The sequence below is a fragment of the Sphaerodactylus townsendi genome, linkage group LG03 (genome assembly GCF_021028975.2).
Source record: "Sphaerodactylus townsendi isolate TG3544 linkage group LG03, MPM_Stown_v2.3, whole genome shotgun sequence".
Classification (NCBI taxonomy): Eukaryota; Metazoa; Chordata; class Lepidosauria; order Squamata; family Sphaerodactylidae; genus Sphaerodactylus; species Sphaerodactylus townsendi.
The window spans coordinates 810,491-825,984 of record NC_059427.1 but is presented as its reverse complement, the minus strand read 5'-3'; the positions used below and the strand labels follow the sequence as shown (position 1 = coordinate 825,984).

Sequence of the window (15,494 nt, the reverse complement as noted above, 5' to 3'; positions counted from 1 at the left end):
CCACTGCCCCCCTCCCCAGGAGTCAGCCACAGCCCCCGTCCACCAGCAGTCGGAGAGCAACTTGGCCAACCCGGGGATTACTGAGCCTCCCCCCCCCCCCCCCCCCCAGGAGCCCAAGGGGGAGAGGGCAGGGCTCCGGAGCTGGTGCCCCCTGCCCGGAAGCTATTCCATCACAAGCCTCGACCCCTGCTCTGTTGCCTGCTGAAGCGGCGGAGACGGCGGGGGAAGGGGGGAGCTCCACCTGCGGTCAGGGTGCCCCCCCCCTTGTTTTCTTCAGAGACCCGTGTGAAGATGCAAGCCACAGATGCAGGCGAAATGTCAGGAGAAAATGCTACTGGAACACAGCCATATAGCCCAGAAGCCCCACAATACTCCTATAATGGTTTAGTAGCATTCATAACTGTGTTTCATCCTCTGTTCTGAATTGCATTTGCTTGGATGTATTTTTGTATTCTTCTAAAACCATTAAATAATAATTTTTAAAAATCTGCCCACCCTGGTCAGGCCTACTGCTGCCGTGGGCAGCTTCCACACCTGGACTGATTTGGCTCAAAACTAAGTCTTGTTGCTGATTTCAAAAGTTTAATGATTAATATATGCAACAGTAGAAACAAGAAAAAGGAGAGACAGACTTAAAAAGGAGGGAAACCAGGCCGCTGCCTCGGTGGGTGTGGCACAGCCGCCTGCTGATGGATGGGATCCAGAGACCCTCATTTACGGTTGGTTTGTGCTGTGCCAATGACGCACTCGTTCACCTGCAGAGCAAGATCAAAGGTGGTTGTGGGGAGCCTCACCCAAGAGCCAACCTCTCCCCTCCCCTCCTACCACCCCAACATCATTCACGGGGAGGCCCGAGAAGCCCCTGTCTGCCCCCCCCTCCCCCAATCACTTACTTTTCTGGCAAAACGGAGGGAGTTGAGGGATTCTGCAAAGTTCTCCTCCAAGGGCGAGATATTCACAAACATCAACCTGAACAGCGAGGGAGGGGACATGAAGCTCCCATCACAACACTGCAGGCACAAAAGCCACTGCCCTCCCCCCCTCCACCTGTGAACAGTCGCACCAGTGGCCACTCACATCTTGGAGCTGCCCCCCAACGAGTTCTGGAGGAGGTAGGTGAGCTTGCTGTTCCGATAGGGCACGTGGGCTTCCTGCAAGGGGGAGAAATTGGGGCGGGGGAGGCGAGGGTGAGCAGGGATTGAAGAGGGTTTAAGCAAACAAACAAACAAACCTGGGAAGACAGACAGTCAAAGGCCAGGGACTCCGAGGAACCACTCCCACCCCGTCAGCTAAAGGAAAGGCCAAAGCCAGGTGGCCTGTTCGCCACCAGGAAGAAACTTGCCAAGTGAGCCAAAACACTTCGTTTGCCCTCGCCATCTCAAATGAGGACAGGCCGCGGGGGAAGGGGACAACACACCGACAGTGTACACTGGCCAGTCTACTTCATTTGATACTCCAGTGTGTGCGAGTTGGGTGGGGAGGGGGGGCAGGGCAAGTGGCACAGCGTGCAAGATGAGCCAGAAGCAGTATCGATATGCAAAAACAAAATTTTCTGTCTGGCTCAAAGAGCAGCTTTAAAACTATACCTTTAATAGGAATAATTAAAAAGTCAACAGACCAAAATATCAACAATAAATAAAAATACAAAACGTGGACAACACCATACACACAGAAAGGGTGGATCCCAAAATAGACCCTCGGAGTTTTAAGTGTATATTTTGGGATCCCCTTTCTGTGTGTATCATATTTATTGTTGGTCTTTTGATATAGACTTTTTAATTATGTCTGTTAAAGGTATAGTTTCAATGCTGCTCTTTGAGCCAGACGGGGCAGGGAAAGTGGCCCCACCCAGCAGCTTCCTGCCAGTGTTCTTCCCGTCTAACGCGGGGGAACATCCAGGAGAAGATGAGCCCCACAGAAACGGGGCAGCCCCTTCCCCGAAAGCTCTGCGGCAGAGGCGGGGCTCCGAGCGGCTTGCCTTGTTGCTGAGGGCCATGATGACCAGGCCCAGGTTGGAGAGGCTGCTGTTGATGGCCTGGGTCTCCTTCAGCCGCTCCCCCTTCGACATGGATTTCTCCAGGCGCTCGCTGCCGGCCAGGTCCACCAGGTTCAGCACAGCTGCAGCAGGGGGGCAGGAGGAAGGGCAGGGGGGCAGGGTGACGTGGGCGTCCTCGGCCACCTGCCAGAGGGGAAGCTGGCGCTGCAGGAGGGAGGACCCCCACTGGCTTGGAACCCAGCCCAGCCGTGAACCAGAAGACCGGCTTGAAGGGCGCTGGGATCCAAAGACTTCGCAGGAGCAGCCTTGGAACCAGCAATAACCACCGGGAGGAGCCCCCCCAACTCTTAAAGGGTTCCTGTGCCCTCTTCCGCGGTCTGGTGCTGCTACTCACAGGAAGTGCGCACCTCCCGGCTGGCGTTCTCTCCCTCGATGTGGAGCTGGAAGAGGCTGTGGCTCCGGGAGGACCGCTCGTTGAGCGTGGTTTTGGCCACAGACCGGTTGGCTTTGGCCGTCCGCAGCAGCTTCAGCACCTGGTCGGGAGAGGAGGGGACGGGAGAGCGCTTGCTGGCAGAAGCAGGACGGGCCCTCGGGATGAGGGTCTCCGGGGGTGAGCCTCCCCAAATGCTTCCACAGGGCTCCAGTCCAAGCGCTCTTGCGAGTGAACATAAAGGTCTAGATCCTGCCCAGAGGAGCCGGCACACGGGCTGAGCCGCATCAGTGCCAGAACCCCCCTCCCCCTTTTCAGCAGAAGCCAACTGGGTGCACATGCAAAAAACCCAACACACACACACACACACGCTTCCACTCGCTTGCAATACTGAATCACTGCAGGGGCAGCAGAGGGCGGGAATGGAGAACTGCCCTTGTGGGAAGAGTGAACAAGGCCCTGCACAACCGAAGCCTACCCCCCCGCTTTGCCTGCGACCAGGGGGGTACCTCCTGCTCCGAGGTGACCGGGACGTAGGACAGGTTGGGGATGTGCAGCTCCTCCGTGCTCTGGTTCACCCGCTTGATCTCCAGCTCAGGGCTCCGCTCCGGCCGCAGCACCAGTAGGTCCCGCAGAGACTCGTTGTAGATCTCCAGGAAGTTGGCTGTGAACTGGTACTGCGAGTGGAAGGGAGAGAGACGGGGAAGGGGGTGGGACAAGGATGGTCTGTCATTCAGGGCTGGGGGGGCCACACCAAGGACTGCATGGAGCCGAGGGAGCGAGCGCCCGACCCCAAGCGGCTGCCTCCGTTCACGGCTTGCCTGCCCAGCGTCCCCTGGGCAACATTGAGCAGGGCACCTTCCGACACTGCTGCACGCCAGCAGCACCACGGGGGTCTGTCGTGGGAAGCATGATGTTTCCTCTGGTCTTCACAGACGGCCGCCCCGCAGCCTCCCCTCGGCCTCTGGAGAAGCAGCTGCAGACACCCGCATCGGCAGGACCGCAGGGTGTTGTGCACATTGACACAGCCGTTCTGTTTACAGGCTAGACCAGGGGTCTGCAACCTGCGGCTCTCCAGATGCCCACGGACTACAATTCCCATCAGCCCCTGCCACCATGGCCAATTGCAGGTTGCAGACTCCTGGCCTAGACCCAGTCAACAGTGAGACTCTTTCTGCGCTCTGGCCGGTCTCCTCCCCGCCAAGCCTCACCTTCCAGCCCTTTGCCTCCATCTCGTGGGATGCTTGGAAGATCTGCCGCACGGCCCGGGGGATCATGCCAGCTGTGCTTGGGGCCAGGTCCTCCGGCCCCTCCATGGTGTAGGTCTTGCCGCTCCCCGTCTGGCCGTAGGCAAAGATGCACACGTTGTACCCGTCCAGGGCAGACTGTGCCAGAAGGGGAGGAAGCCTCCGTCAGAGACGAGGCCCAACCCCAAGGGGGGCCGAGAGCCTCGGGACGGGACCCCCCCCCCCCCATACCTGCACCAGTAGCGCAATCTCTTCAAACACATCTTCCTGCAGACTCGAGGGGGGGAAGACCCGGTCAAAGTTGAACTCATAAGTGATGTCATCCTTGTGCTCACGCCCGACGTGGGACTGTGGAGAGAAGCGGCTGTGCTGTGACTGCCGGCAGGAGGGGGCGGGGAGACACACCCATCCCCTCCCCCAGTCCCGTGGACCAGCGGTGCCTCCGTCCAGAGCAGGAGCCCTCAGTGTGGTGCTTGTGGGCACGTCCCCTCTCCTCCCCTCCCCTCCCCCCATGGGACTTCCTTAGGGCGTGTGGCTGGCTCCCCACCCCCCACCCAGGGTCAGAACTCCAAAGGGCCCAATGTGGCCGGGGACCCCTCCTTAAAGAGAATCAGGAGGGACGCACAGGTTGGCTCCGGAAGAATCTTTACAGATCCGAGACCAACAGCAGCTGCCCAAAGGAAACGGGCTTTTTGTCCATCTGTGGATGACAGATACTACCTGCGCCAAAGGCAGCAGGAGGGGAGTGGAGAGTTCATACCCCCGCCCTTTCTCTCCTGTAAGGAGACTCAAAGGGGCTGACAAACTCCTTTGACTTCACCACTCACACATAGGCCTTTCAGTGCTTGGACGCTTGCTGGCCCACCCACCCGAGGCTTGCTGGTCCCCCCAAACCAGGCAAGCAAGTGCCTTCGGGTGAACGATGGGCTGCGCAGAGAACGTCCCTTGTCTCATAGCGGCTTCCCTAAATCACCTGTCCTCCCAGAAAGAGGGCTCCAGCCCCTCTGAAGCACCTTCCTGAACCTTCCCCAGCTCCAGAATATCCTCCTTGCTGTGCAGCAGCCGCACTCCCTGAAGACCCTCTGGGAGAGTTCTCTGGCTTTACCTGGGACTTCATTCTTTTAGCTGGAGATGCCAGGCAAGGGGTGCAAAGCCCTGAGCCTCACCGTGCCCCCTTCAGCCTTCAGGGTTCTACACCAGGGGCCTCCCATTTATGGACTACAATTCCCATCAGCCCTTGCCAGTAGGACCACTTCGCAAAGCAGATGAGACACACAGTTTGTGAACCTCTGGAGGGCTGTAATTGGGAGACTCCCAATGGTTGGAATACCTGAAGGACTCTGCCACTTCCGTCTCAACACCCTTGCCATTTTCAACCCCTGTTCTGCCCCCCACAGAGGAGCCCCCCAGTGGCCATCCGGGGCAGGGGGCGCGGGGGGGGGGGGGGGGCGGGGCGGGGACCCTCTGCTGTACTTGGTCCAGTGCCCAACTCACTTTCCCAGGCACAAAACAACTCGCTTTGTCTTACACAGGCTGTAGGTTCAGGGCTGCCCACCTTTAAGCTGCCTTTCTAGTCTGAAACCTACTTCACAGGGGTCGCGTTTCGGTTCCGAATGTTTCATGCTCCGTTTGTGCTTTTGGCAGGTTTTGGTACTGGTAACCCTTGTATTTTTATTGCACTTTTGTGAGCTGGCTCGATCTACAGGAGGACCAACGTTCCTGGTCTGCATTTCCTGCCTTTTGTTGCAATAAAGCCATCGGAGCAAAACTGGTTTTCATGTCGACAGCCACCCCCGAGTGACCCTTCACTGAGTGAGCCCGCCAGATCCTCTGACCTCTTTTGCGGGGAAATCATGGCTAGAACGGGCAGCAGTAGATGCCGCAAACGTGAAGCTAGGATTTTGCAGCATGCTCTTGTTTTGGACCAACACTGCTCTGTCTGTAGTCTGCTTTGGAGTTCACCCCACTAAATAATTTGGGTTCATTCGCACACTTGGGTCATTTGCACCTGGGCCTGAAATTCCAGACCATTTGCTAAGAAGGACAATGGACCCTGAGCCACAAGGAGGCCTTCCTGGCTGCTTCACCTTGGTTTACGACAGATTTTTTTCCCTACCTTTAACCTCCATGTTCTCCCACCTTTCAGAGGGCCACAAATAACGCTCCCTGTGTGATGGCAACACAGGCCGCAGTGCTCTTGCTCAAGTCTGGAGGCACACTTGCCGTTTTTGTTTAAAATTGCATAGATGTGCCCAAAGTGCAATTTTAAATGTTTACTTAAAAGGTCCATTCAGTGGTATTAAATGGCTTCAATAAATTTTAGCTTTGATAACAAAGTGCTGCATATTGTTGAAGGTTTTCACGGCCGGACTCAACTGGTTGTTGTGGGTTTTCCGGGCTGCGTGGCCGCGGTCTGGTGGATCTTGTTCCTAATGTTTTGCCTGCATCTGTGGCTGGCATCTTCAGAGGTGTATCACAGAGAGAAGTGTGCTCACCTAGGAACAAGATCTACCAGACCACGGCCACACAGCCCAGAAAGCCCACCATAACCAAAGTATTGTTCATTTTTTAATTTCTCCTGTAAACCCTGCATTAATGAAAATCTTACATTTCTGCTTCTGTTCCATCTGTCTTAAGCTCTGTCCAGTACTTGGCCAGAAGATTTTGTCTAAAGACACGGCCCACAAATGTCCAGCAGCTGATCCCCAGGACACCTCTTAGTTGTCAACAGCTGACCTCACAGGAGCTCCTGGCCTCAACCGGGGTGGGTGGGGCAGCAGGCAGACTGACCTGGCAAACGAAGCGGTCCCCCCACCCCAGAGACCCCGCGCCAGCCCCACCTCTTCCGCCTTGCAGAGCAGAAGGCTCTTGTTGTCCTCGGGAGGGAAGCGCAGGTGCCCCGCCCCCTTCTGGGCTTGCTTCTCGCACGGCAGCAGCGGGCGCACGCGGCAGAAGACCCGGATGTTGCCCTGCGGGAGGGAGAGCCGGTCATCGGGGCCCGGCTGTGCTGCTGAGGCTGCCGAGGAGGAGCCCCCCCCCCGCCCACCCACCCCCCGCCCCGCCCCGCCCCGCCCCAGGTCACCTTCAGCTCTTGCACCACGTTGTGCAGGTGCCGGCGCTCCATTTCGGAGTCGTGCAGCCGCTTGTCTTGCTCCGCCACTCGGGACCGCAAGGCCTCGTTCTCCTGCCCTCGTCGGGCCAGAGTCTCCTCAGCGAGGCGCAGCCGTGCCTAGAAGAGCAACAGAGTGCAGAGGTCTCCCGCTAGCACCACTCTTCCCTGGCGTTCCTGAGCAGCAGCAGCAGCAGCCGGCTCTCCTGCCCACAGGAGCTAGGCCCTGCCCAGAGCCACAGGTGCCCATGTTGGCCAGGCAGAGCAATCCTGGGGTACCCGGAAGATGCTGCTTACTGAACATCGCCACGGACGAGAGGATGCTGGAAAGAGTTGGGGATGGGGGGCGGGCAGGCAGGCCCCTGAACGGCTGCACCCACCCACCGACCCACTTTCCAGCACCTCCTCTCAGGGCCAGGCCTCCCACACACCAGCAGCCAAGGAAGAAGGGAGAGCCCGGAGGGCCACAGGGAGGTTTCCAGGCCTCCTCCCTCTCCTGGACGCTCTGCAGACTAGACGACTCACCTCTGTGGTGCCAAGCTGGGCAGCCAGGCCCTGTTTGGCCTCTTGCAGGGCCTGCGTGGCCTCTTGCAGCTCCTCGATCTCCTGCTCTTGTCTCCTCACAGTCTCCTGCAACTGCTTCTCTCTGGCCAAGAGCTCTGACAGTCGCTGAAGACTCTCTTTTGCCCGGCCCTGCCACACTTCCACCTCCACAGACAGGGAGCTGCAGGGACAACGGCGGGAGATTAGAGCCGAACAGGAGAGGTGGCGAGAACCGCAAAGGATTGCGAAGAGCTCCAAGCGGATCTTTACAAATTAGGTGAGTGGGCTAAGAAATGGCAAATGCAGTTCAATGTAGCAAAAAGTAAAGTTATGCACATGGGGCAAAAAATCCAAACTTCACATACACGCTACAGGGGTCAGTGCTATCAGTCACAGACCAGGAAAGGAATTTGGGCGTCTTAGTTGATAGTTCCATGGGAATGTCAACTCAATGCATGGCAGCTGTGAAAAAGGCTGGGGATAATTAGGAAAGGAATTGATAATAAAACTGCAAGGATTGTCATGCCCTTACATAAAGCAGTGGTGCAACCGCACTTGGAGTACTGTGTTCAGTTCTGGTTGCCTCATCTCAAAAAGGATATCGAAGAGATAGAAAAAGTGCAGAGAGGATGATTGAGGGACTGGAGCACCTTCCTTATGAGGAGAGGCTGTAGCGTTTGGGACTCTTTAGTTTGGAGAGGAGACGTCTGAGGGGGGATATGATTGAAGTCTATAAAATTATGCATGGGGTAAAAATGTTGACAGAGAGACATTTTTTTCTCTCTTTCTCACAATACTAGAACCAGGCGGCATTCGTTGAAAATGCTGGAGGGAAGAATTAGGACTAATAAAAGGAAACACTTCTTCATGCAGCGTATGATTGGTGTTTGGAATGTGCTGCCACAGGAGGTGGTGATGGCCAATAACCTGGATAGCTATAGAAGGGGCTTGGACAGATTTATGGAGAAGTCGATCTATGGCTACTAATCTTGATCCTTCTTGACCTGAGATTGCAAATGCCTTAGCAGACCAGGTGCTCGGGAGGAGCAGCAGAAGGCCCTTGCTTTCACCTCCTGCCTGTGAGCTCCCAAAGGCACCTGGTGGGCCACTGCGAGTAGCAGAGTGCTGGACTAGATGGACTCTGGTCTAACCCAGCAGGCTCTTTGTTCTCATGTTCTTAGGAGAGCGCCAGGGGCAGCCCCTCCCTCTTGGCACCCACCCACCTTGCTTGGGAGCCCAGCTCGCTGTTCTGAGCCACGGCCTGCTGGAGCTCCTTCTTCAGTGCTCTCTTCTCAAGGTCCAAGCCCTGAATAGTTTCCTTGGAAGCGCTCAATTTGGTCCGGAGGTCACTCAGCTGCCCTTTTAGGTCCCAGGGAGCCCGCTTCTTCTCTCCGCCCCCTGCGGGAGGACCTTTGGGTGCTGTGGAGATAGGATGCATGCTCAGACACCAGAGGTGGGAGGCTCGTCGAGAGCTTGAAGCCTAACCCTTCCCCCACCAGGAACTGGAAAGAGGAAAGTGAAAGACAATGCTTTTCATCAAAACTTCTTCTACAAATTTAACATAAAAGACACAATTCTCACTGGCATGATGCATTTTTTACTGTTTGACGTTATTATAGAAATGCAGCAAAAAAAATTCAAGTATTTCAGCCACTTGAGAAAGAGCTGGAAGCCACAAGCTCTTAATTACTGACACCTGAGAGGAAATTATGTAGGCAAGACGTACTCGGACATTGTTAAGCTGTGACTGTTGAAAACACGGGACTCTCAAATAATATACTGTCCAACATAGGACTTCTTCCCTAACACTACTTACCAGATTTTCTCAAAATGTGTATTTCAGTCATTCCCAAAGTAAGGTTTTTGCCAATGCTCCCCAAAGTTTCACAGTCTGTCCCCCCCAAAAAAACTTAAAGCCCTTGGAGGAAACACTCCCCTGAGCAAACGTCAGAGGTGGTTCTTGGCTCCTACCTGATTTCAGAGCTGCGGCTGCAGGCACCGGACGCCGGCTGAGCCCTGGGAGGGAAGGATGAAATGAGACTTTGGAAGGAGCTCATGATATGCCAGCACCCCAGGAACCACCCGTTCAGTTTCAGCCTAGCCAGGAAGCAGGGGCCGCGGGCCTGGAAGGGAGCCCCACTGCAGGGCTGCAGGGGACCAGGAACCAAACCTGGGGATTTCAGCCACCCACACGCCCAGAATTGCGCCCAAAGAACAACATCCCCTTCCTACCTGCCGTGGAAGCCACTCCCACGGCTCTTCCTGCTCGAGAAGTTGAGTGACAACCTGTGGAGAAACCTTGTCAGGAACAAAAAGGCCGAGTGCCTGCCGGGGGGGGGGGGGGGAAGCTCCTGACCGGACACCCCCCAGCCCCTTCCCAGCTTACCAGGCCCACGCCGACCACGGAGCACAGGGGCAGCTGGGGCCACTTTGGGCTGGGAGATGGCAAGTGAGGCAGCCCCTCTTCTGGGAGGAGCAAGTGATTCCCGGGGACGTTTCTAGAAGAAAGCAAGAAAAGATGATGACTCAGCCAGGGGGCAACTTTGTCTGTACAAAAGGGTCAAGGCTCACCCTGCAACCCCCCCGGCCTGCTTTCTTACCCAGTTCTCTCTGGGGGGTTCATTCTCACAGGTGGCCGGGCGCTTTGGCCGCAAACCAGCCACAGGAAGACGGGAGGTGGGCTTCAGCTGGGGTTGTCGCGCACCATCCACGTTTGCCTTCTGTTCTGTAAGGGGCAACTGGGGGGGCGGGAACACACCGGAAACGTGATCAAGAAGTGGTGAGGCAACGTCTTCACGTTAGAATCAGCAGCTGCTGAGAGGTTCATCTTCACCTGGCCGTTTTCCTACCTGGGGTGCCTCCCACCACACGTGGCGAACCAGCCAAAATAGGTCAGACCAGGATCAAGGACTCAATTTTTATTATGATCCAAGATCAGAGAACAAACCCAGCGGTGATATGTAGCCCAGAAGGATCGCATCAAGGGACACTCAATATAGGTAATATGCAATGTTTAAAATACAAAATAAAGTACTGAGTTATTGTTCTGCCTGGATATTTAGACAAAATTGCACAAATGTACAGAGTGTGGCATGGCTAGAGGCGAAGGCCACCAGGGACGTGGGAAGGTCTCCCACCCAACACAGCTGATGAGAGGGAACTGAACTGGGCGAAGGCAAACGTTTTATAATGTTTAGAGTATTTGGGATATGCAAATAACTTTGATTCATAGAACTGGAAGAGACCATCGAGTCCAACCCTTGCATTGCAGAAACACAGAACGAAAGCACTCCTGTCAGACGGCCATCCAGCCTCTCTTTAAAAACCTCCAAAGGAGGAGACGTGACCCTACTCTGAGGCAATGCATTCCATTGTCCAACAGTCCTGACTGGCAGGAAGTTTTTCCTCATGTTTAGGTGGAATCTCTTTTCCTTCACCTTGAGCCCATTACTCTGGGTCCCATGCTTGGAATCATAAAGTTGAGAGGATTCAGTCAGCTTTCCTATATAAAATATTTGGAGTGCCACATTGTATTCCATATACCACACTCTGTCTGGAAGCGGGACAACATCTCCTGGCTACGAAAGCCTGGCTGGTAACCTTGAAGTTTTGGGTCCGCCTGTGCTTCAACTCAGATACTGACAGTCTCATCTATCTTATCCTCCCCCAGCTTCATGAATCCAAGTGGTGGCGGACAGTGGAAACTAAAATACTTTCCCTGGGATTTTCCTGGGAAGCCTTGCAAATGCGGCCTGCTTCTGAAATCTTCTCTCAATTAAAAAGGCGACTGCTAGATCAAGAGTTTCAAGTTCTGCAGGACAAGGTGAGAAGCAATTGCTCCCCCCTCTTTTTTAACATCAAATTTAAAATCAATCACATGGCAGATTATTTGAGTTTACTCCAGGAACCCAAGCATAGATGGATAATCACTAGGGCTCGTAGTAACTCCTTCCCTTGCTCTATGTTACAAGGAAGGTTCCAAAGAATCACCCTGCAAGAGCGGAAATGTCCTCAATGTATCACAGCAATACAAACTATGGAACATATATTGCTTGACTGCCCCAAATACGAGGGATCTAGGACCAGACTTTTTGCTCTTTGTCCTGTAATCTTTAATGAATACTCTGCTGTAGGGAAGATTACGTTTCTACTAAACAATTCTGCCTCCGAGATTTTAACTTTTGTAGCTAGGTTCCTTATAGAAACTTTGAAATAATTACCTGTGATGGTTCTCATGTATGGGACACTTGTTTGGACAATGTTGGGTGTTATATGGATTCTATGCCTAATAAAGGTTTATCTATCTATCTATCAATGATTTTTCAACTGGTACTTGTACTATTGAAAGCCACCTTGTGTCCATTACTGGGGTGAAGGGAGTCCAGTTACAAATACTCTGGGTCCCAGTCTCTGCAGCAGCAAAAAACAAGCTTGCTCCCTCTTCAACTTGGCATCCCTTCAAATATCTAAACATGGCTAACATGTCACCTCTTAACCTTCTCTTCACCAAACTAAACACCCCAGCTCCCTGAGTCTGTAATCTTTGAGAACTCCTGGAGAACAGGAGAAGTCCCAGTGGACTGGAGGAGGGCTAATGTTATCCCCATCTTCAAAGGGGGGGAAGGAGGACCCTAATAATTACCATCCAGTCAGCCTGGCATCAATACCAGGGAAGATTCTGGAGCAGATCATTAGACAGATGGTCTGCCAGCACTTAGAAGGGTATACTGTGATCACAAAAAGTCAGCATGGGTTTCTGAAAAGACTAATCTGAGATCTTTAGTCTAGAGAAGCATGACATGATAGCCATGTTTAAATATTTGAAGGGACGCCATGTTGAAGAGGAAGTAAGTTTGTGTTTTGCTGCTCCAGAGACTAGGACCAGGAGTAATGGGTTCAAGGTACAGGAAAAAGGATTCCACCTAAACATTAGGAAGAACTTCCTGACAGCCAGGGCTGTTCGACAGTGGGATTCACTGCCTTGGAGAGTGGTGGAGTCTCCTTCTTTTGAGGTTTTTAAACAGAGGCTGGACGGCCGTCTGTCAGGAGTGCCTTGATCGTGTGTTCCTGCATCCCATGGGGGTTGGACTGGATGGCCCTTCCTTGGGGGTCTCTTCCCACTCTATGACTATCCTCGCTTAGGGTCACCTGCAGAAGCACATAAACAAGCTGCGTCGGGGTTGTGTGTTCCAGTCCACCCCCAGAAGCCAAGTCAACAAAATGGCCACTGAGGTCTGTCCCCTTACTCACGGGAAACGGGTCTTCCGCCATCCTGCTGGACTGAAGCCTGTCCGGAGCCGCTTCCAATGACCTGTGCTGAGGAGAGAGGGGAGTCCAGTCAACACGGGAGGGGGGGGGGCTGGAGGCTCCGTGGCCGGGGAGGGGGCCGGGGGTAAGAGGAGTCACCAGGCTTTTGGGGTTGCCACCAGATCCAGGACGGGTCCCCTGGGAGGAGCCCGGTGCCCCCCCCGCCTCCCCGGGTCGGGGGGGTCCCTTCGGGGGGGGGGGGCGTGACGTCCTTAGATCCAGTCAGGACAACCCGCAGAGGAAGGCTCTTCCCCTCCCCGAAACTTTACCTATAAGGGGGAGGCTTCCTGTGACTGAGGCCGCCCCACCGCCCTCGCCGACAACCCGGTGAGGTAGGCCAGGCCGGGTGAGGGGGGCGTCGGACTCAGTAGGACCCCCCCTCGCTAAGCGGGACGGCTTGAAGGCAGCTGACTCGCCCCTCCTTTATAGCCAATCCAGGCAGCCGAGGACTCTGCACATGCCCCGAGGGAGGGAGCGCCGCACCCACCGTTGCTCGCCGCCGCCGCCGCTCTCCCTCAACGCCCGCACGATTCAAACGCCGCCTTCCCGTCGGCCAGCGGGGCACGGCGCTGCCTCACCCAATGGCATGCCGCGCCCCTCCGCAAGCGCGGCCAATCCGCGGACGGCCTCCAGGATGCCGGGCCCGCCCCCTTCCGAGGGGCGGCCCAATCGCCCTGCGGCGTCTCCTAGGCTGCTGCCAATCGGCGCCCGGCTGCCCCAGCTCGGGCCACGCCTCTCCCCCGGGCGCGCGCCCTCTCCGGCGGACGCGGCGTCCAGGCCAGGCAGGGGGCGGGGCTGAGCGAGGGGTGGGCGGGGTTAGGGGAGGCGGCGGCTGCCCAACCGGTGCAGCTTTCTTTCTTCCTCTCCCCCTTCCCCCGCGCCGAGCTTCACCGGTTGAACTCCCGCCCCTCCTTCCTCTCTGCCGAAGCAGCCCGCGGCGAAGGGGCAGCAGAAGGTCAGAGACTGGAGGGGGGTGGGGGGCAGGGAGGAGGAGGAGGAGCCCCCCAGGAACGCCTGAAGGACGCTTCAAGGTGTGCGGGGTGGGGGGCGCAGCGTGACAGGTGTGCGTGGGCGGGGGGGCTGCAGAGGTTCTGGGGTGAGGGGGGGCTGTAGCGCTGCCGGGTCCTGCTGGCCTTGCGCCCCCCCCCCCCCCATTTCCAGGGCAGGTAGAGATCCCCCCCCCCCCCCCCCCCCCCGCGCGTCCGGGTCTCCCGGCAGGCGGGCAGAGGAGGGGGCGGTCGCGGGCAGGGCGCTATTGGGGGGGGGGGGGGCTCCAGCCTCCAGGGCCGGCGTGTCTCGGCATCCCCCCTCGCTGCGCCCCGCTCTGGCTGCTGCGTCACTCGTCTCGGCTGGAGGATGGAGCCGCAGAGGGTCCCGCGCCCGCGCCTCTGAGCCGCCCCCCACCCCGCCCAGGGGGGAGCACGGCAGATCCCACCCCCCTCCCTGCAGGAAAGGCCCGGTGAGGGGGGGAGGCCGGTGGCCTGGGGGGAGCGGGAGGGACAAGCCGCCCCCCGCAACGGGGAGACCCCCCCTTCTAGCAGGAGCTGAAATTCCATGTAGCGGGCAGCGGAGGGTCCCAGCCCACCCCCGGGGGTGTCCCGACCTCCCGGGTTCAGAGTCGGGGTTGGGGGTGTGTGTGCGTGGGGGGGGGGGTTGTCGCCCCCCCCCACTGCCGGGGAGGGGGCTGACTGACGCCTGCTCCTCCTGCTTCCCGAGCCAGGCGGGGCGCAATGTGATGGCGAGTGAGCCCCCCACCCCCCCGGCCCGAGTGACGACGCGCACGGCCGCCCGCCTGACCTCCGGCCCCTGGAAGCGCCCGGCCGCCGCGGCCCCCGCGCCCCCCTCGCCGGGCCCCAGCGCCGCCCCCGGCTGGCCCCGATTCTGGGAGGGCCAGGATGTCCTGGCGCGCTGGACAGACGGGCTCCTCTACCTGGGCACCATCAAGAAGGTAGGACCCGCCCCCCGCCTCCCCAGTTCCCCTCGCCGAACCCCCCCCCCACTCACACACAGGTGGCCGGACCCCTGCCCACTCTGCCTCCCCCTCACAGGTGGACCCCTTGCGGCAGGTGTGCCTGGTCCAGTTCGAGGACGACTCCCAGTTCCTGGTCCTCTGGAAGGACATCAACCCAGGTGGGTCGCCCCCCCCCCCAAGTCCTGACTGCTGCCTACCTGGCCTGGAGGTGGGGGCCAAGGCTGGGGAGGGGCTTCCTCAACCAGGAGTGGAACTAGGAGGCAGCAATTGTTTGCTGGGGGGGCAAGCAGAGAGGCATCTTCTGTGCCCACTTAATCCCCCCCCCCCTTGCAGCCGCGGTGCCCGGGGAGGACTGCTCTTGCTGCGTCTGCCACCTGGACGACCTCAGCCCCGAGAACCGGCTGGTGAGGTGTGAGAAGTGCAGCCACGGTGAGTCTCCGGTCGGGGACCCCCCCCCACACACCCTAGCCGGAGGGTCCTGCTTCTCCTTTGATGCCCCTGTGCTCTCTCCCCCCCTCTCCCCAACCCCCTCACAGCTTACCACCAGGAATGCCACCTTCCCAAAGTGCTCGTGGAGGGCTCGTGGACGTGCAGGCAGTGTGTCTTCGCCGTGGCCACCAAGGTAGGCCGCCACCCCAGCTGCGGGGGGGGGGGACTCCTGGGCCACGGAAGGGGGGAGCTGGCACTCCAAATGGGTTTTTTGGGGGGGTCTTCCAGATGTTGCCACTGAAAGCATGTCTGTTTGTGGGGGGCTGGCCAGGCAAAAGTCAGCTGGGCCAACCAGGTTTCTGGGTGCCGCTGGGGAGAGCCTGCCGCCCACCGTGGAGTTTGGCCCGTGGCGCTGCTCAGCTGGCGCAGGAAGGGGCCCTTTGCATGGGGGGGCAGGGGGG

The 15,494-nt window shown here is 57.5% G+C and overlaps 4 protein-coding genes across 7 annotated transcripts in view; 1 reads left to right on the top strand and 3 right to left on the bottom strand.

Annotated features, from left to right (window-relative positions):
- Positions 1–15,494, bottom strand: part of LOC125428777 (zinc finger protein OZF-like) — a 798,123-nt gene that overhangs the window by 419,599 nt on the left and 363,030 nt on the right. The gene's annotated exons all lie outside the window — the stretch shown is intronic.
- KIFC1 (kinesin family member C1) lies at positions 563–13,239 on the bottom strand. 4 transcript variants are annotated; one of them, XM_048489114.1, is made up of 18 exons: positions 13,120–13,239; positions 12,576–12,636; positions 9,926–10,063; positions 9,712–9,823; positions 9,558–9,611; positions 9,297–9,341; positions 8,549–8,744; positions 7,308–7,506; positions 6,756–6,902; positions 6,514–6,642; positions 3,905–4,021; positions 3,638–3,811; positions 2,936–3,103; positions 2,391–2,529; positions 1,979–2,118; positions 1,078–1,151; positions 894–969; positions 563–755 (listed from the first exon to the last, which is right to left on the bottom strand). In XM_048489114.1, exons 2-18 carry the CDS (start codon positions 12,594–12,596, stop codon positions 711–713), a joined length of 1,974 nt encoding a protein of 657 aa, XP_048345071.1. In that variant the 5' UTR covers positions 12,597–12,636; positions 13,120–13,239; the 3' UTR covers positions 563–710. The 4 variants fall into 4 exon arrangements, with proteins under 4 accessions (XP_048345071.1, XP_048345072.1, XP_048345073.1 ...); XM_048489115.1 differs by having other exon boundaries at positions 12,576–12,641; positions 13,120–13,223; XM_048489116.1 differs by lacking the exon at positions 13,120–13,239 and adding an exon at positions 12,902–13,107 and having other exon boundaries at positions 12,576–12,641.
- LOC125429570 (PHD finger protein 1-like) lies at positions 13,302–15,334 on the top strand. Its single transcript, XM_048490796.1, has 5 exons — positions 13,302–13,663; positions 14,353–14,580; positions 14,681–14,762; positions 14,938–15,033; positions 15,141–15,334. Exons 2-5 carry the CDS (start codon positions 14,368–14,370, stop codon positions 15,332–15,334), a joined length of 585 nt encoding a protein of 194 aa, XP_048346753.1. The 5' UTR covers positions 13,302–13,663; positions 14,353–14,367.
- The window catches only part of LOC125429569 (transcription initiation factor TFIID subunit 4-like), a 2,483-nt gene continuing 2,360 nt past the window's right edge, over positions 15,372–15,494 (bottom strand). Inside the window, exon 6 of the mRNA XM_048490795.1 lies at positions 15,372–15,413. Within this exon, the coding sequence (XP_048346752.1) occupies positions 15,372–15,413 (42 nt within the window). The remainder of the gene's footprint in view (positions 15,414–15,494) is intronic.